The following is a 20,913-nucleotide window of genomic DNA, read 5'->3' as shown; positions in this document are numbered from 1 at the left end:
GCCCCGTGATTGGTCCACGTGAGGTGAGTGACGTCGGAATACTTCTGGCTACAGTCAATTGGTCCACGTCCAGACGGTGGGCGTAAATCGACTGACGACACTTCAGGTGAAGTCTGAGCAAACCACATGGCTCCCTAAAATTATTTGATTTAGTGAATTGTTTATTTACTCACTTTATTGTATTTGAACTATAACTTTTATGAATGCAAGTGACAGATGACAAAATATCTTGTTTTAAAGCTGTATGTAGATGTAAAATTACGGTTGTAAAAAATCCACTTTTTTTCCACAGCAAAACCCATAAAGCCCAGAGACAATGCTACATTGACAGAACACACGTAATAAGTATTTTATTCAAAATTTGAATCCTCAAGTTATAGTGATAGACTTCCAATAATTCCATTAATAACAGATGCTTTTTGAGTTTTATGTGCAAGATTACTAGTACAAGCAAACACATTGAAGCAAAATTCTCCAAGGTGTAAATTCAGCAAGGTTTTAAGACACAGTATTACATGTTTTTAGCTTCAGTACATTTATACAGTCCCCAGTGAATCATGACTAGGAACACAATTATGCAAAGAGGTCCATCACAGGAAATAAAAGCAGGCAGCTGCATTTGCTGCTAAATAAAGAGGCATCCCGTGCAGCAAAGCGTGTGGTGGAGAGCCTGTGCTGACGTGAAGCTGGATACAAAGGGCCTGCTAAGGTAGGATTCCGACCATAATCACAAGCTGAGGTTTTTAACAGTTTCTCTTGGTGTGGATGAGAAGGTCTCTCTGCAGGTTGACTTCCAGATTCCCAACGGTTTTGCTGCCAGGCGGGTCGGTAACCAAAGTCAGTTTGTTAAACACTCCTCGACCAAAATAGTCAGCCACGACAGAGAAACCATCATTAGAGCTGCGTAACTGAAAACCATAGAACAGACACAAGAACATGCATTAACTCAAAACATTCCTGGGGTGTTCAGGAAAGGGCACTGCTCTGCAGTCAAGTGCTACAACCAAACCAACGTCTGACCTAATGAGTAAAGCAGGTTATTAGATTAGATTACAGCACATGAAGGAAAAATCATACTGAATTAAAGGTGAACGATCAAACTTCTAATGTTTTTGGTTAACATCCTTCTAGTCAAAGCTCAGGTATTGTTACCTGTCTGTTGAAGTGGTCATGTAGGTCCCGCTTCTGGTCCTGGGCACGCAGCATGTCCATGACCTTACGGTTCTCGGGAGTGCAGGTCGGGCACTCCGCCTCACTCTCGGCGTAGCTTTCGAAGCAGTGTTGGTGGAAAGAGTGGCTGCACAGGAAATGAACAGACGGCAGCTCCAGGGGGCTGTTGCACATGTTACACTTGGTCTTCTGGAATATCTTAGCACTGGGTAGAAAAAGAAGGGTTAAGATTTACAGCCATGGGTGCCTGGGTAGCTCACCTGGTAGAGCGGACGCCCATATATAGAGGATTACTCCTCGACGCAGCGGCCACGGGTTCGACTCCAACCAGCGGCCCTTTGCTGCATGTCATTCCTCCCTCTCTCTCCCCTTTCATGCCTAAACTGTCCTATAGAAGTAAAGGCCTAAAAAATAATCTTAACAAAATATATATTTACAGCCATATATGGCAATCTATAGGTCCCATGAGCCCCCCCCAGTGGCTGTAACTGACAGAAGCAACAATACAAGTCACAAAAATGAGGATGACCGAATTGCATTAAGGAACTGGTGTTTATCAATGAAAAACATGACTGGGGAATGATATATATGTATCCTGACTGTCCAAAAGTTAAGTTGATGGAAAATGCCATCCTTCATGCGACCCACCTGGTTTTGAGCTCCTGGATCTCAGAGCGGAGGTGAGCTGTTTCTTCGCGGTACTGGCGGATTTTGCGTTCGTCGTCCTCTATCTGCTGGCTCTCCCTCTGCAGCTTATTGATGAGGTAGTCCTTGATGACGGAGAGAGTGGCTGTCGAGTTGTGTGCCAGTGTTTGCACCACTACGGCAGCAAAAAAAACAAAAACAAAAAAACAAAAACAAATTTAATGCAGTGCTTCTTTTCAAACAACATTCTACTAGAGATACAGACACTAGCGATACACACAAGATTAAAACGTGACAACATTTTATTTTTATTCAATGGTTTGACCGGGCTTTTTTAATGTAAAATATAGCAACACTTTAGAGAGCCTTACTGCGCTCCATGGCTGCCACACAACAAGCCCCTGGAAGTACCGATGATCGGATTCTAAACCAAATTTTCCAAACGATTTAAAAATAAAACGATTCTACTGGAATCGTAATTTCTGATTCCAAGTTGGAACTGGTTCTGGATGCCCAAACCGACAGCAAAGCATAACAGTAGTTTTAATGATATCAAACAGAGAGAAATGTTCTCTCCTTGTCTTAAAGTGGTCATGAATTGATACTAGACTAGCTACTTTCTCGTTTACTGCTGCAATGAATGAAATGCAGAGGAGAAAAGAGCATCTGTTGAGTGTTTGATGGTTATTTATTTGCGCAGGATCACTGTAAAATAATCTTAAAGTCTTTTCAACTGCAAGAGTTAATGGCCAAGGGTCTCAACTCCTGCAAGAAAACCTGGACAAGCTCATATTTCTAAATAAGAACATGACCATATCTTAGGCTGAGCAGTGGATCATGCTTGAAGAAAAGAATGGCTCAGTCTCTGTTTGCACTTTCATTATTGAGAGAGTAGTGCTTTGATTATGGTTTGCACGTCATTAATTTGTTATTTGACGGTTTTTAGTTTTTATTTGAAGAAACTAAAGAAGTTCAGTTAGAAGGTCCCACACAGCTACTAGAAGTTATCAGGACTGAAGAGGTTAGTCATACAGGAGAGAAGCCAGTCATTTTCATTTTGTGGCAAAACCTTTGACAATGCGCGTTTTTCATTTGGTGACTTGTGACATATTTTGTCATTGACGTTTTCTTTAAAATAGTGTTAACATTTTTAAGGGGATGGAAGAATGAAGGGGTGCCATCAATCCAGGATGGCGGCGTAGGAAAAAAGGTCAATAAAACAGTTTGTCAGGTTGGATGTCTGCACTAGAAAATGAGGAAAGTACCTGAGCCCTCTGGAGGGCTCCTAAGAAGCTTTGTGCTGGGGAGAGATGTGTATGATGGGCTTAAGGTCTTTACACACCAGGGATGGTTTTTTCGTGCAAAGTATTCGCAGGCGATTATTTCGCATATTCGCGTTGCTTATTTGTCACGCCCCCGGTGTCACACCTACACCTTACACCAGGAGTGTCAAACTAAACTTCACAAAGGGACACACTGGAAAAATGAGAATTGCATTAAGGGCCATATATGTTCGATAAGCTTTGATTTAACCGCAAAAGTCAAATATCTTTGACCGTATTAATACATGTCTCATATAGTCTTCTCACTTACAGTTTGGTTGACATAAAGCCCTGAAAAAGTCAGAGAAAAAGGTCCTTAGCCATCATAGTTCAGCAAATCAAGCAAAACAAAGACTACATTTACTTTTTTTACAACATCCTGTTTCACAGCCTGAATACGTAAACTTTCTGGTTCTGGGGGAATTTCTGAGTCTCTAAGTCGGCAAATCTGCCAAATTCTGCTCCGAGTGTCGTGTAACTGCAGTCTGAAAAACAGTTTCCCGTCCTTTCGGTTTGGCGCCAAAATCTATTGTGAACCTAAACTGATATGTGGGGCCGGATCAAAATAAAAAAAAAATAAATAAAAAAAAAGGTTTATTGTAGTTATTGTGTCAACTTTTCTTGATTTTTGTCTGGGTGGGAGGGATTATGTTCATGTTGCGAGTTGGATGTTTTGTATTTTATTAAAAAATTAAAAACTGTTAATCACAAACAAATAGCGTTAAAATCTCTTCTCGTTCTCGTGAACCCAACCTCGCGTGTCATCTCAACGTTCTCAATCTTCACCTGAACCCATTCTAACGGCGTTTTTAGATGAAATGCAAACGAGCATGCAAGTATGAAGTAAAATGTCCACCAGCTCACCAAGTAATGGAGGCATCAGGTTGTTTTGGTCAATGTGATGTAGGACCTCACTGATGTAGGTCTTGCAGTCTTCTTCTTTTCTGGCAAAGTATCCCAACGCCTGCTCCCAAAGGCAACCCTCCTGATCCCCATAGCGCTTGCAGGCCTCTACCACTTTTCCATACTCCTCATTCTGCATGTGGTAGTGCATAATCTGCTGGTACCTGCACACAGATCATGTCCCATTTATCCATAGTCATGACAAGGACAGAGATAGACAGAGACACAGAGACAGACAGACAGAGAGACACAGAGACCGACCGACCGACCGACAGACAGACAGACACAGAGATCGACCGACAGACAGACACAGAGACCGACCGACAGACACAGAGACCGACCGACAGACAGACACAGACAGAGACCGACCGACAGACAGACACAGAGATCGACCGACAGACAGACAAAGAGACCGACCGACAGACAGACAAAGAGACCGACCGACAGACAGACACAGACAGACAGACACAGAGACCGACAGACAGACACAGAGACCGACCGACAGACAGACAGACACAGAGACCGACAGACAGACACAGAGACCGACCGACAGACAGACAGACACAAAGACCGACCGACAGACACAGAGACCGACCGACAGACACAGAGACCGACCGACAGACACAGAGACTGACCGACCGACCGACCGACAGACAGACAGACAGAGAGACCGACCGACCGACCGACAGACAGACAGACAGACAGAGAGACCGACCGACCGACAGACAGACACAGAGACTGACCGACCGACAGACAGACACAGAGACTGACCGACCGACAGACACAGAGACCGACCGACAGACACAGAGACCGACCGACAGACACAGAGACCGACAGACAGACACAGAGACCGACAGACAGACACAGAGACTGACCGACCGACAGACAGACAGAGAGACCGACCGACCGACCGACAGACAGACAGACAGACAGACCGACCGACCGACCGACCGACAGACAGACACAGAGACTGACCGACCGACAGACAGACACAGAGACTGACCGACCGACAGACACAGAGACCGACAGACAGACACAGAGACCGACCGACAGACACAGAGACTGACCGACCGACAGACAGACACAGAGACTGACCGACCGACAGACACAGAGACCGACAGACAGACACAGAGACCGACCGACAGACACAGAGACCGACAGACAGACACAGAGACCGACAGACAGACAGACAGAGAGACCGACCGACCGACAGACAGACACAGAGACTGACCGACCGACAGACAGACACAGAGACTGACCGACCGACAGACACAGAGACCGACAGACAGACACAGAGACTGACCGACCAACAGACAGAGAGACCGACCGACAGACAGACATTATGATCTGCTTCATACATATTCAGATGCTGTTCTGTCTCTCTCACTTACAGTTTGCCCTTCTCATAAAGGTAGAGGACGCCTTCTTTGAAGTTGTGCATCTGGCAGAGGACCAGGGCCTTATCAAACACAGTGTTGTCGCTCCTCAACAGGGACACAGCTTCCCCCTGCAGGACCTTTTTTCTCTGCCAAACATATGCATTAGAAAAACATTATGTTAAACTAAATTTCAGCAAAGCCTTCTAAGGGTCCTTTCACACCTGTAGTTCGGTAGACTCGGTGCGATTCGGGGGTGAAGTTGCAACATTGTTGCACGCACCAAACATTGTAAACAGAGGTCACACGCAGGGTTGTTATTGTCTAGATTGGTCTTGGTCTTCAGACCAGTCCCAAGACCAAGGTCTCCATTTCGTCTCGGAATTGACCACCGTCTCAGATAAAGACGATTCCGAATTTTATTTCAATACTGCTCATGATGACCAATCACTAATCTGCCTGTATATGATCTGATTATGGGTTAACATCATTACTGTGATTGGATGTAAAACTCTCTGCCTCAAATGCAACCTATAATTAGTATGAAATGTATTACTATTAACCCCCTCTCCCCTCCCCCCCTTAACACACCCTCTCAAAGTAAATAGGAGACAGGAGAAGCAGCTCTGGCTGCCTGGGGGATGTCAGCCAAATCATCGGTAATACAATATAATATGGTTACCTGAACCATAAGGAGTTTATCTGCAAAACAACACCTAAAGGAAAACACAGAGCAGTGTGTCATTTCTGTAATGTAACGCGGACAGCTGGGAATACGGTGAGCCTAACATTTTTATCTGCACTTAGTAAGGCAGCATAAAGAAAAGTAAGCTAAGTGTGACGCTAGCAAAGCTAACTAGCTAACATATTCAATCTGCCTCTGTACCAAAACTCTTCAGAAATCTCTTCGCCCCTCACACAAAGGGATTTAGAGAATATTAGCTATACAGTGCTCAGCATAAAGTTGACCATCTTTTGGAAATTGATCTTAATGCCTTAATTAAAAAAATTAACGAAAAATCCAACCTTTAAGGACACCCATTTTCTTTGTGAATGATTAATATATCGTAAATAAATAAATGTTCTTCCTTAAAATACAGGGGGCATGAGTATACACACCCCTATGTTAAATTCCCATAGAGGCAGGCAGATTTTTATTTTTAAAGGCCAGTTATTTCATGGATCCAGGATACTATGCATCCTGATGAAGTTCCCTTGGCCTTTGGAATTAAAATAGCCCCCCCACATCATCACATAGCCTTCACCATACCTAGAGATTGGCATGCATGGTACTTTCCATAAAATCATCTCTCAATGCAAATCAAACCAGCTATCAAGCTAACTGAAATAAAACCATGCCAATCTCTAGGTATGGTGAAGGGCATGTGATAATGTCGGCATATTTTAATTCCAAATACCAAATTTATAACGTCTTGGGTTTTCTGGTTCTGTTTCAGTGTTTCTCATATTTTAGAAGAAGACAAACAATATGAGCAGCTGACAGACAGCGAGGGAAGGAGAGAGAGAGATGATGATGTGTTGTCACACAGATGACAAGTAATGTGTTGTTATAATAATAGTTTATGGATTTGGATGTTAAATCGTATACTGTAGAAATCAAAATTGTGTAAAAGTTTGAAATTGCAGGCTAGTAAATGCTCTGTTTTTGGTTTACTTCTTGTATTTAGGTCGGATCGCGGTCTCATCTGAAGTGAACTGAACTCTAGTACTCTTGGAAGTGAACCGAGACCCTTCGTTTTCAAGGGGTGCAGAGTTCATTTGTTTGATCCACACCAGAGTTTAAATTAGCTTTTACACTGACCCAAACCAACCGGACTATCAGAACAAACGCTCCAGGGTTAAAACAGACCAACTGCTCAGGTGTGAAAGCACCCTTAATCTCTGGAATAACATAACACAGCAATATCTATGGGCAGCAAACTGTATTATAAATGTATAATGCAGGATTAACAGCTAGTTTGTGTGTTTTGGACTGACCACAGGGTCCTGTTCGTGTGCCCAATCTTGTAGCCGGAGCTCCAGCAGTGTGTCGTACACACCCTGGGGAGAACGGGGGTCCACCTCAATCATGTGCTCCAGGAAGGCTTTCAGCTCACGGGGGTTGTTGGCAAAAATTGGGATGAATTCTTCAGAGTTGGCCTTATACCAAAACAAAGACGCCCAGTCATTTATAAGAACATTTCTGACATTGTATCACTGTGGAAATTTTCAGACCACAGGGATATCACAGCATCTCGTGAAAATGACAGGAGTTAGTCTTAAATACAAAAGAAAACAAAAGCAGACTGACCTTGTTGACCAGACCCCTACCCAGGCTGTCTTTCTCAGCTGTGTCTCCACTGGGTTGGTAGTTGGTGCATAAACCCTTCAGGAGCAGCGTGGTACCTTCAGGTACATGGTGCATCAGCGTTTTTCCGTAACGCTTCATGTTGCTCTCAGCTTGTTCAAAAGGCAGACGTCCAATGTAACGCAGCCCTTCCTGATAGTTCTGGGTTTTGGAAGGGAAACATAGGAAAGACACAGAAAAATGGAACATTGCTGGCTTTATCTGGCTTTTAATATGCACCGGGGGACACAGAGCCATGTTTCTATCCAAACATTTTAAAGTGAATTAAACAAATAATCTAATAATGTAATAATGTCAAATAAAAAAATTTAGTTTATGCAACAAATAGGCGATGGAAACGCATTCGTCAAATAAATAATGATGTAGCGAATATTGCATGACGAATCAGCTGTTTGGTGTGATTATATTGCACAACAATTCTATAGTGGTTTAAACATGCGGAATGTAAGCAGGACCCTCTTTAAATTATCTGCAGAATAACTTTCCCTGAGCTGTCAAATGCACTGCTGCACGTGTAGGGGAGACTCTCGGCTCTTTGTAACATGTTGTCATATGAGCTGGAACAAAAGAACAGAAGAAGGCAGAAACAGCCAAGCTCTTTTATTCCATCTTTGGACCCTTGTGCTCAGGAAGACAGTTTATTTGATTCAACCCAGTTGATAGGAACTCACCTAATTTGCATTCCATTTGTTCTCTCTAGCATTAGCCAGATTTCCATCCAAAATGTAGCTCAAATTTTAAACAGATTTCCAGAAAATTGGTTGCGTTTCTAACCACTAGCTCCCTGAGATGGGGCCATGAAACAATAGCAGAAGACGATGGCAACACGACGTAACTAAAAAAGCTCCAGTCAAACATGATGGAAATATGGCATTCGTGTTTTATGCCTGTCCATCCAGCTGTTTTTATGCGCAAAATAAAATAGATCCATGAGCACAGCTTTAGGGAATCTAAATTGGCATATTAGCCAGTCATCGTCATGGTCCCTGAAATCTCTTTCTCTCCTGATTCTTCCATTAGCGTAGTCCTCCTGCAGGGCCAGTAGTGCCATCATGCAGCATTACGCACGGGTTCACCGCAGTATTTATATGTTTACAACAATTTGTGATTGTTAACACCTTGCCAAAATCACAGCATCAACTAGTGGTACCCCCCCCACCCCGAGATACAATTTGAAGAAGAAGTGTAATAGGCAAACACACTTTTCTTCATGCAGGTTTTGTCATTAACAGTATTAAAGTTCGGCCTGATAATGAGGACGTGTACGTGTAAAGATTGCGCGAGAGAACAGCTGTATTTCCAGACTTTGACATTTGATGATATATGCACAGTATTAAAGAAAGATATTTAGTATTCTGCAGTTATCTAATGCTAGGGTATTTGATGCTATCCTGTATTCCACGGAGTCGGGCCATCTCCTCCTCCTGCGCTCCGTAGCGGACAATGTGACAGTGAGACAGCGCCGATTAAATATTAAGAACGAGTTTTGATTTAAGATTTGAGTTGGAGGTGTTTATGGAACAGTTATCACTCATTACAAGCGCAAATAACACTGCTGGATTTAATCGTCATGGTAGCGTGGATGATATGGAGTGAAAAAATGTGCGTGAGGCATCAATACTAGAAAATATTACAAGTTATCTTTATTCCCACATTTACTTTCTGCAGTCTGACTTTAGTTCACCACCTCACCAGCTGCGTCGCCAATTCCTATTTTGTCTCCAAAATGTGTGTAAGCATGGGTCAGAGTTTGCGTGGAGGACCGCACATTCTCCCGTCAAGTTTATTTTTTATTTTTTTATAAATCACAACCTTTGCGTGGGATGTGGTGTACGCACATTTTCAGCCCTGTTGTGTGCGTACGCCACGTTTATAAATGAGACCCCTGATGATTAGAAGCAGCACCTTTTTTTCCAATGATTTTTAAAACAGATTTATGGACGTTTACAAAAAAAGATAAACACAGTATGATGTTTGTGTGTTTAGATTTGACGGAGTTATGAGTCAGAAGAAGTGGTGTGACATTTGTGGAAAATTGTTACAGGGGGGAAAAATTTATATTTCAGCACAAATTTGGCTGGCATTGTACATCTACATGCATAGCACAGGAATTCCCCAGTGTGGGATTAATAAAGTCTATCTTATTTGTTTTACCTTGAGGTCTTCCAGCTGGATCTTCAGGTACCATTCATGGTGCATATGTTTCTCAGCCAAGAAAACAGCGTGGCTGTGGTAGGCGGCCTGCCGAAGAACCTTGATGGCGATCTCAACGTCAAAGTGGACCTCACTTTCACTGCTCTGTTGAAACACAAAAGGAGGACCATGCTGTTATAATACGGCGGCCATTATTGACCTGTAACCTATGTGTTGTACTGTTACTGAGGCCCAGTTTTTCTCTAATGGAAACCACTCATCTCATCGTCAAGAAGCTGTTTTACTGTACGAGTCCCTTCACATTTATTTATTTTTTTATCTGTATTTATCACAAAAACTTCCATGCACAGCACAGGTGGAGCGGGGAGGGGGCTTGAACAGCTGCCGTTTGGCCTCCCAGAGAGAAAGTGGCCTTTAAATGGGGGTGTTGTTGTGCACAGCCTGCCCTGCCCAACAGATATATCGATTGGATCAAAATATCAGGTCGGGAGTTGGTGCTCCTCCTGTGTGGGCACCGAGCCTCTCTTTAGTGAAGAACGCACGTATGCTTAGTTGCACATGTCAGGGGGCGGAAGTTGATTTTATTTGAGCATGCTTTTATTTGGATTTGATGTGGTTTTACTATTTGCTGTGTTTTTATCTTTTATATTGCATGCTTTTATTTTGAAACGTGTGGTGTGTGTTTTTAATGTTACTTCCGCCAGTGAACATTTTAGCAATCAGGACTTAATGACTCACACCTGGGAGCCAGAGATGGGCTTCACTGGGTTTTAGGTATAAAAAGGACAGTGGGAGCAGACAGAGAGGCGCGCAAGGAAGAGACAGACAAGGAGAGAGACAGGCGGTGCAGAAACACATGAGAGAGACATGCAGCGAAGAAGCACATGATGGAGGACACAGAGCGAAGAAGTACAAGAGACCAACAGGAGAACATGAAGGAGGACATGGAGAGAATGAGAGCACCTTTCTTTTTAGTAAACTCTGTGTACACAACTAATGTTCTCAATGCTGGAGTTCGTGTGTAGAGCCCCTAGTGATACTTGGAGCAAAGTTTCATGTTGTTTCGAGCCTTCTTAGTGTTTTAAAAATGTTGATTTCCGATGCGATCATAGTAGTGGCCCTAGCTCGGGGCCATTTGACCGAAAACGAAAATTCGGTGGAAAAAAAAGTTTTTGGTTGTTGGCGTTTCCATCCTAAATATGAAGCTCAGCGCAAATTATTTCAGGGAGACGTCATTACCCCAATCACTACTCATTCTTAAATCAAATCAGCTGTTCAAGAAGTGACGTGTCAGTTAAACCAATCAGACTCAGCCACGAGATTCAAGGGCCAATCACAGCCTTATAACTCTGCTTTAAATCTGTTCTCTCTTTGTGCTGTCAGCTGTCGTTTCAGGCAAAGCGCTCGACCCTCCTCCTCCGGTAGTTGTGTTTCTCCGGCTGACCGCTCCGTTGCCTCTTCGGTCCGGTCTCTGGTCTCTGGTCTCTTCACCGCCGCCACCAGTGTCTGGGCTCCATCAGGGGGTTATGTTCCTATTCCCTACCCCTACCCCTTTAAGAAGATTAATTCGATGGAGTCCAATCTCCAAAAGACTTTGTACATTCAATATCATACAGTTGTACAATAAATATCTTTGCATATCTGCAAACGAAGTCTCTCCTGATTGAAATGCTTTTAAACGAAAGTTTGACTCTGGTACATTCACAAAAAGACCCCAGGTTGCATTTTGGTGAGAGTTACGCTTTAAATCAATACAAAATAAACCAGAGTCTAATAGCCCTACACCTTAACTAAGGCTTATGCGTTGCTTTTTAGAATTGTGGCTAAAACTGTTGCTGAAGTGTCGCAGGTGCTTTGCCTTCTGTGATATAGTTACGAGACTACGATCTCCTGTCTCTGCGTCCCCCTTGCCTAGATGCAGCTTTGCTCGGTTTGGGACTGTCTCCACACTCCAGGATTCTTCCCACTGCAAAGCGGCTCTGAGCTTTACTGTATCTGTGGCATCAATTGTGACATTTATGAGTGTTCAACCCTCCGATGAAGAGCGGAGCAGAGCTGCTTCCCTAAATTTGTCTCATCCAGGGAGACCCAAAGAGGTTCCGTGTCTGTCAGACGGTCTGAAGGGAAAACTACCACATCAGCGGAGCATTAACGTAATGCACAGCAGACTGTCGGGCAGGTGGATTTATTATCAATGAATGACGACTTTATTCTGGACTTCTCAGAGAACACAGAGATATGTTTAAATGAGCAGAAATCTTGCTGAAACACATCTGAGCTGTTAAAGTCCCGGGGTTACTTAGTCAAAATGAATGAATGTGTCATTAACATGAACAGGTGCCACATGCACATGTAAAGAGGTTACTTCTCCAAACAAAAGACCCCAAAGAGGAGAAGGAGTAAATCATGCCTACATGTGTGTTGACTGAACAGGAATATTATTAAATGAGAAAAATTGTCACCTGGTGCCTGAATGTTATGGTTTCCTTTTTCTTTTCTTTTTTTATAAATAAGACATTTCAATCATAAATTGATGAAAAAAGGCACAAAAGATGCATAAGAATTCAGCAGAATGTACGAAATGAAGTGTTTGATGCACAAACTTTCCTGGGGTAGGACCACCAGACTCCCCACCTTAAACTTGTCTGTGGAATAATTGCCTTTTATGAATTTAGGTCCCTGTCCCTCTAAAATCCATTGCACGTCCCTGCTCATGGCTTACTTTTACTGGTCAGTCACCTTAATGAACTCCTCCAGCTTGGAGCTGTCCTTCAGCTTGGTGTAGCAGTTGAGCAGCAGCGTGGTGTGGTCAGCGTTGGCCAGGGACTGCCTGTGCAGGGCTTGCAGATATGCCGTCAAGTTATGGATCCTCTGCGCGTCCAAGAATTTCCTGATCACGTACGATGGCTCCAGTTTCCCAATGGTGCTGTGGGGAAATACAGTGATGCTTTAACATTCATTTTGTCAATGGGGACACTGATCAAAAACCCAGTCTCCGAAAGCGGGGCGAGATAGCAATAAATTTAAGCGCAACATTGAAAAGACCACAAAATCATCATGGCTCCTTTTCTCTCTTCTACATTTCCACATGGTGTCATAGTAGACACACACACACACATTAGAGCCCTGCGTGGTACTGTTTTCTTAATCCCGCTCCAGCCTACTCCTGGTGGATTTCTGACCATTACCGCATACAGTGACATTGTATTCATTGATTTATTTCACGTATTTTAGAACGTGTTGATGGCTGTGGTTTATATTGCTCAGGTTGCTTTATTTCGTAAAATTTCCCTGTGTTTTAAAGCACTAGCAGATTTTAAGTTAAAGTCCCTGCTGATTTGATCCCTCAGGTCGCCATAGGAGAAAGGGGCGGGGCACAGTGCCCTGGGAAATAATTAAGAGAGAGGCAGTAGAGGAATGTTAATAAAGCGTTTGGCTGGTGTTCAATTGGATGCACCGTGTGCGTTGCTGATTTTCTAATGAAACCTAGCTAGGTGAACCTAACAGTCAGTTACAGCACTGACAGCACTGATCAGGGATGATCAGTGCTCCTAAATCCCGGGAAATGCAAATGTACATACATCTGGCCCATAGAGTCTACAGCATATATCACAGTCCGATCTAAGACGACAAAAGTTTAAGCCCTGGCTAATGTTTAGTGATGCAATTACCGAATATACTGCTGGATGGCACCGTCATGGTCTCCCTTCAGGTAAAGGTGATCACCGTACTGTCTGAAGATCTCTGACAGGCCGTCACTGTCAAGGTGCTGGCTCTTCGCCAGGTTTATGGCCATCACAAACAGGTTCTTCTTAAACAGCATCTTAAAAAGACAATTAAGGAGGTTATAACCCTGCTGCCGGATCCACAGTACAGGATTAAACAGTGAGTTTATTCATAAGGGAGCCAACTCTTCATCACTGTCAGGAATCATCAATCATCAAGGACAGCCGGTACCCTCTGGACTCCGGACTCACCTCCAGTTTGGTCTGCGTGTCTTTCTCCTGAAGAACAAACATTTTTCCATCTCTGGTCAGGATGTAGAAGGAGCCCCACTCTGCCACCACATCGATGACATCATCAAAAGAGGCACTGTAAGCGATGAACTTGTTGTCCAGGTCATAGATGGTCAGAAGCTGTTTGTCTGATGGAGAGTTCTCCCTGCTACCAAACTCTGTCCTGGGTAGAAAAGGAACCAATCAACAGTCTCATAGGAAACAGTGAGACTTGGGAAGCTGCTCATCAATTGCTGGAGTAAAACACTACATGTTCACCTTGTAAAATCAGTCAGGTAAGCAAGTATTTTCTTTTAAATTACTGGCACAGCAATATGTGCTGCAATGCTTCCCCCTCAATGGAGGAAACTTTCAAGCATGTTGCACTTGTGGTAACACCCCAGAATGTGAGGCACAGCAGGTTTTCATGACAGTGTTGAAGAATAATAATAGTAATAATGCTGTTTGATATATTTTTCACATGTAGTAGTTTGCTTGATTTGTTTATCAGATAACAATTAAGTAACTGCTGCCCGTTCTTCACTACAGAAAGGGTCAGATACAGGCGCTCATAGAGCAGGCACCCATATATAGAGGTTTACTCCTCAACGCAGCAAGCCCGGGTTCGACTCCGACCTGCTGTCCTTTGCTGCAGGTCATTCCCCCTCTCTCTCCCCTTTCATGTCTTCAGCTGTCCTCTCAAAAATAAAAGGCCCAAAATGCCCAAAAAGTTATCTTAAAAAAAAAAAAAAAAAAGGGTCAGATACATTGTATTGTAAGATATTATTAGTGCTGAGGAGCAGTTAACTATAGTCCTCATAAATCAATGGGAGTTTAGAACACCAACACAAAGATAGAGGAAGGGGACGGTCATCTGGCTGAAATGAGGGACATCCGGCAGAATTTCTGGCAGCACCTGAACAATTCCAGAAATTAAACGTCGTTGATATAGACTACCATGTGAGCAACTAAAGTGGCACGTAAACACAGCCTCACTCTTGCCAATGAACTTGCCTAACCATCATTTTATCCCTTTATATATATATATATATATATTTTTTTTTTTTTTTTCTATTTTCAGTGCTGTCCTTACTTGTTGGGTGACTTTGCGTCCCTGATGAGTAAAAACAGATATCCGCGGTGCCAGTGGGCCAACAGCTTGTGTCCATCGAAGGCAAAGCAGGGCCCTCGTTCATCAGGCTGGTACAGGTAGACGCATTCATCCCCAGCCACGATGAACTGGGAGTCCTGGGAGGGATCTGCCAGGGAGGAGCAGCGCAGTGCACAGCCGTGGGTGTCCAACTCTACTTTGGGATACTCCTTGATGGACAGGGTGTAGCACTGAGCAGGGGGAGACAAGGAGGTCAGAATGGCATAGAATGACTGTACAGTATGGTCATCTTAAGGTTGAGGAAATGACAGTTATTAGGTTCTCTTTAAACCTTCCTGGATGAAGCAGAGGGAGGGAGCAGACTTACATGGACTTTCTCCAGAGTGGCAACAAACAGATGTGTGACCTTTGCCACTTGGCGGAAAGCAAGGCCTGTGACTGGACTGGTTCCCTCGTGCAGAGTCAGAGTTTTACTGTGTCGATCTCTGGTGATGTCACCTTTGGTCAAAACCACACTGCCATCTGTGAAGCCTGTCAAGCAACACAACGAGCATTATGAACTGGGAGGAGAAAACTCTGTTGACCAAGCAGTGATTATACTGGGTCAACTGACAGAAAGCCGACCCTTTCTTTGTTTATTACCAATAGCCATGAAGTTGAGGTTTTCGTGTACACTGAGGCAAGACACTTCAGTCGGTTTGCTGCCAGGAATTGCGGGGAAAATCCTAGTGCAAAGAGGATTTCCACTGTCTCTCTTTTCAAGGTTCCAGACCTTTACCTGAAAAATGAGTACCGATTCTGTTTAGTGGTGGTCCGTTAAAGTCATCGTCACAAGTGTTCTGTGTTTTAGGCTTCTCTGGAGAACTGCTCACTTACTAGAGGGTTTATTCCCTGTTCATCCTGCCCCACTGACACAAGGATGCTGTGCTGCTTCAGCTGGTAGAGATGCGTTACCCGCAACTTGTAGGCCTGAAAAGATGTCAACTGCAGGGAGCGCGTCAGAAGCCAGATTTTGCCATCCATATGTAACATGGCGGAGGTTAAGGACAATGATGTACAGTTGTAGCAGGAGAGATGCAGTAAGCAGGGCATGTGTGCCATGGGCGGTCATTCCTGTGGTCATTGTAGTTTTAGGATATGAACCAAAGCCAGACTGTCATCACTTAACACTTAGCTTATCCTAGTATTTCTGCAAGGCAGTGTTGTATATAAGACGTTTAGCTGGTGCTTCAAAAATATAAAAGCTAGCTAGTGTAAAGAGAGAACATGTCCTCTACATTTGTTCATACATTACCAACACTTATTTACGTCGGGCTGCTTTTAACACTTAAACCATGATTGAAACCTTGGAAATATTGACAAAAAAAAAAAAAAAAAACACCGGCAGACCCAAAGCGCAGAATATTATTTTAATAAAATGCCCAGCTTTAAACTAAATCACGCGACTAGCTATCGCCTACCTGTTAGCTAGTAAGTTTGCCAACACAACGTTACTATGGAGGTGGAGGACTGTAGGTTTATTAAGTCATTAAGCTTCTAGCTGTTCAGGGTGTAGAATATAAAACCGAAATGGACAGTAGCTCCCAACGACTCATCAAGTCTCCTGTTAACCAACGTTTGGCGTTTTATTTTTTTATTTCTTGCCGGACAGCAAATCCACACTTCACTTAACTGGAAGATTTTAAACAGTAGAGTGGTGTGACGCCGTTTCCACAGAACGGAGCACAGCCTAGCTGAACGTTACCGGTCGTTCAGTCTTCAGCCCGTTGCTTCGAGTTACTGTGAAGGTAAACTTATCCATTCCCCGGTACAGGTGACGTTAACAAATAACCTCGGTTTGAGGTTTGCCGAGTCGTGGCTAGCATCAGCTGTCAGTAAGCTACAACAACATTAGCTAGCTGGGCTAACGTTAGCTAACTAACTAGCTAGTGCTATTAAAGGATATCTCCCAGAACAATATGACCCCGGCCGGAGTCACAAGCCGATATTCCGCTTGGGAAAACAAAGTTTTTCCCATTATCCACAGGATCCTTCACCGTTTCTTTGTCAAAGAAAACAAATTTTCTCCACTGTAAGAACGCTGCCATTTTGTTAGTTAGCAGCAGTATCTTTAACAGGGCGTTGTCATGTGACAGGAGTCACGTGGGCTAACCATAAAACCTATTTAGTTTATTATTGCCTGTCAACACTTATTTTCATAATCCAAATAAGCATTAAACAGGCGCTTCAGAATACATAACACATACTTTCTGTTGATTTGAGATTTCACTGCACAGATTACATTTTTTTTGTTATTCTTCAATCTGATTTTGCCTTTAGAAGTCAGATCAGAGCCACATACTGAATACTGTTTATGGAAGAACACCAAATAGTTAGACATGTATAACTGGAGCACTGTACAAGTGTACACGGTTCCATTATTTTCAAGGTTTTAAAAGTGCAATAAATTAATCAAGATACAGAACTATCCATTTGACCAGTAACTAGCCTTAACAATATAGTTAGGATATAGTGTGGTGATGTAGTATTAATCACTTATAAATGAGAAATATAAATAAATATAACATGACTTCTGACTGTAGGCCTATATGTTATGTAACACCATAACGAATGAAATATTTTTTTCACTTCAACATCACAGTGTGAATCTGTTGTGGGATATTTTTTCTACCATTAATAATAATAATAATAATAATAATAATAATAATAATAATAATAATGTATACTTTATTAATCCCGCAAGGGGAAATTACAATGTTTTCACTCTGTTGTTTTTACACACATGCTCAGTACCTCTACATGCACTAATGGAGAGAGGTCAGAGTGAGGGGGTGCCATGGAAAGGCGCAGTTGGGGGTTCGGTGCCCTGCTCAAGAGCACCTTGGCAGTGCCCAGGAGGTGAACTGGCACCTCTCCAGCTACCAGTCCACCACCATACTTTGGTCCGTATGAGGACTTGAGATACTGCCACCCCAATTCCAGTGATCAACTTACACTACAAGATAACACCAACACAGGGGCCTCAAACAAGTAGCTAGCTCGCGAGCTAACTCGCCAATAGGTTGACAAACTGAGACACAAAATTAGCACGATATTAAAAGTGAGGCGGCTAACTTTGTGGTAAAGTGGTACATTTGTCTTTGACCCTGATGGGAATATTTTCAGTGAGCTATGCGGGCTAACAGAAGTGTAAAATAGTCATGAACCTTGACGTGAAGTGAAGATTTTTCATAAGCTTTGGGTATTGCAATTTCAGCAAACGGTGGCTTCGTTCAGCTTATGCGAGTTATGTAAATAAATGTAAGCGATGTGATGCAAGTAGCTCTCAGACACTTTTGTTGTTTTAAAGTAGCCCTCAGATGAAGAAAGGTTGGAGACCCCTGCACCAACAGAACATGAGCCGTGTCCAGTCCGGGTGCAGGTGCATACGGTATTCAGTGAGAGTAACCGTGTATTAACAAAGCAGCATGAACAACAAATCTTTTCACACAGATGCAATAGATGTTATTTAATAGGTTTTTCAAGAAGTAATAGTTGCGTCAGCAGAAAGTGTAAAAGGAATAATAGTTGCATCAGCAAACAGTGTTATGACATAGGATTTATGGGTATGTGGGGGTGGAAAGGGGGATAGATAGGTGGGGGGGGGGGGCAGAGGGATCCCTCACTAAGCAGGGGTTCGAGTAAGGCAAGGCTGCATTTAACCACTGGGCTGTAACAATCAAAAAAACACATCTGTCATGATTACCAGTAGCATAAATTAAATTAAGCACATGTTGTACAAACTATCAGAGGAAAGAGACTTCAAATATCTGGCATAACCTCTTCTTCACAAACAAATAAATAAAAGGAAGCCATGATCTACATTCCAGTAAAGGGTAGGTTATCTTATACACGTTCATGTATAAATGGATGCATATTCAGTTGTATATTTTATTGGTTTTTATTCAACTAAACGGAACAGTAATAAATAAGTTAAAACTCAAGCATTCAATTGTTCTATCTGATTGCAGGAGCGTCCTTGTTTTATAAACTGTCCTGATCAGACTTTCACTTTTACTGCAAAGGAAAAAAGAAGTAGCAAACCAGGGAAAGCTATTGTCCCCACCACTCAAAATGCAAGACTCTCTCAGTTATCATTCTCATGGATGCTCACATGGTACAGTAAGTCCTTTGGACTCGAAACCTCCACACATTCCTCTGAGTTCACAGCACAGCAGCTATCCTGTCATGAGAACTGTTGGTTGTAACGAACTATGCACCTAAGGAACAGTATACCATCATAGCATACATACAGTACAATCAAGACTGAATTAGAAAAATACAGGTACAAAATGATTACATTCAAGAAGACAGTACTAGCACAAAAGGGTATTATAGTCATTTAGGTAACTAATATAGGAATTTCAAATTTATAGAAGCATTTTCTACATAGAAAAAGTGAGGGGATGGGAAATGATGTATTATGGCTGTTTGGTAGATGGTGTGGATTTGTTAATAACTGGATTCTCGCATATATAATAGTTAAAATGCATAATTTCCATAGCGTGGGTAAAAATTATATATTTTCTTCAAAGACCATGATAATTTTGGTTTGGGTCATAAGGTGCAAATACTGTATATTAAAAGAGGCATTGAGTGGTGCCCTTTTGTTGCACTTCATTCCAACTCTGAGCTCAAACACCAAGGAAATCCCATTACATACACAGGATGAATTGTGCTGATATTGTTACCTGAAGATTTACACACCTAGGAAATGCAGTGCAACTGTTATGCCAGCTTTCTCTCTTTTCTTTTTTTCTTTTTCTTTTTTAAAACATGATTTGTATTTGAATAAACCTTTCCCTTTTCTTTGGCAAATGTCAATAAATTCATTTGCAATAAGCAAATATATCTCTATTTTGGGGGAAGACAATTTCTTTGTCTTTGCAAAGAATTACACTGATGTCCACCAGTGGAAGAACTATACAGTTTACTGCTTGGATGATATCACCCTTAATGTAACTTCATATTTGAAAAAATAGATATAGTATTTATTATTAGGATTATCGTAAAGCGTAATATGGTTCCCTTAAGTTTAACTGGGAAACATTTGCAGTTAGAAAGTAAGGACAAATTTAGGGAGGAATTATAGATTTGTTGCATGTACTGTTCTATTTGCACAAAAGGGCCTACATAAGTTAAACATGATTACCATGTAACAATGCCTTGATATAGGAAAAAATGCTCTATTTCAAGACCCATATGTTCTCTAAGACCCATTCATTTCTTATTTGTCTGTCCTGTCATTAAGTGTTCAAAAGTACTCTGAACACATCCTAACACATATCCAAGAAATGGTGACGCAGGCGCAGTCAAATCCACACCTCCAGAGGTGAAAAGACAAGCTCACTGTGTAAAGACTGCATTTTGTCTCAGTGCCTGTTTGCTTAGCAGGTAAGCATAGATGCATTCATCGTCTATGAGCTTGATCTTTTTTTGACAACATTCTTAATCCAGTAAACTTGACCTCAGAAAAAAGCATAGAGGACCTAGTTAAAAGAGCATCATAAATGCACACACTTTAACAGAAAAATGATTAAATAGAAAACGAGGAGCTATAAAAGTTATAAATGTGAATCTAAAATGTGATAAATTAAGTATTGGTCTACACAGAGGAACAAAAGGCTGCTAGGTACGGAGGCGAGGGGTATTGCTGGGGAGTCTGTGTAGCTCTCAGTTACCCTCCATGCCTCTGGCAGCTCCTCCAGCTTCCATCCTTTCCTTCTTTCTCCTCACTACTACAGCTGACTAACCGCAAACAACAGTAAGGCAGAGACCGAGGCATGGAAATGGAATGATTCAGACCAGACATGGACAAAACAAAGCCAAA

General features: G+C 42.4%; 1 protein-coding gene across 1 annotated transcript; it reads right to left on the bottom strand.

Annotated features, from left to right (window-relative positions):
- Positions 1-324: 324 nt before the first annotated feature.
- Positions 325-17,168, bottom strand: vps11 (VPS11 core subunit of CORVET and HOPS complexes). Its single transcript, XM_028596131.1, has 16 exons — positions 16,990-17,168; positions 15,921-16,069; positions 15,687-15,822; positions 15,412-15,575; positions 15,027-15,274; positions 13,916-14,117; positions 13,610-13,761; positions 12,678-12,864; positions 9,939-10,082; positions 7,728-7,925; positions 7,415-7,576; positions 5,432-5,565; positions 4,002-4,204; positions 1,819-1,990; positions 1,153-1,375; positions 325-908 (listed from the first exon to the last, which is right to left on the bottom strand). Exons 1-16 carry the CDS (start codon positions 17,129-17,131, stop codon positions 744-746), a joined length of 2,781 nt encoding a protein of 926 aa, XP_028451932.1. The 5' UTR covers positions 17,132-17,168; the 3' UTR covers positions 325-743.
- Between the last annotated feature and the right edge of the window lie 3,745 nt (positions 17,169-20,913).

This window comes from Perca flavescens, chromosome 13 (genome assembly GCF_004354835.1).
Source record: "Perca flavescens isolate YP-PL-M2 chromosome 13, PFLA_1.0, whole genome shotgun sequence".
Taxonomy (NCBI): Eukaryota; Metazoa; Chordata; class Actinopteri; order Perciformes; family Percidae; genus Perca; species Perca flavescens.
Note: the sequence above shows the minus strand (reverse complement) of the source record. Positions and strands in the feature narration are given on the sequence as shown.

What these genes read in the sequence shown, in the direction of transcription:
- vps11 (XM_028596131.1), bottom strand. Translation starts at nt 17,131, where the DNA reads ATGGCAGCGTTCTTACAGTGGAGAAAATTTGTTTTCTTTGACAAAGAA. An exon ending in CCTCAACTTCATGGCTATTG is followed by an intron (nt 15,576 to 15,686) that starts GTAATAAACAAA and finishes GTTGCTTGACAG; the next exon opens with GCTTCACAGATGGCAGTGTG. An exon ending in GCCATCCAGCAGTATATTCG is followed by an intron (nt 12,865 to 13,609) that starts GTAATTGCATCA and finishes ATTTCCCCACAG; the next exon opens with CACCATTGGGAAACTGGAGC.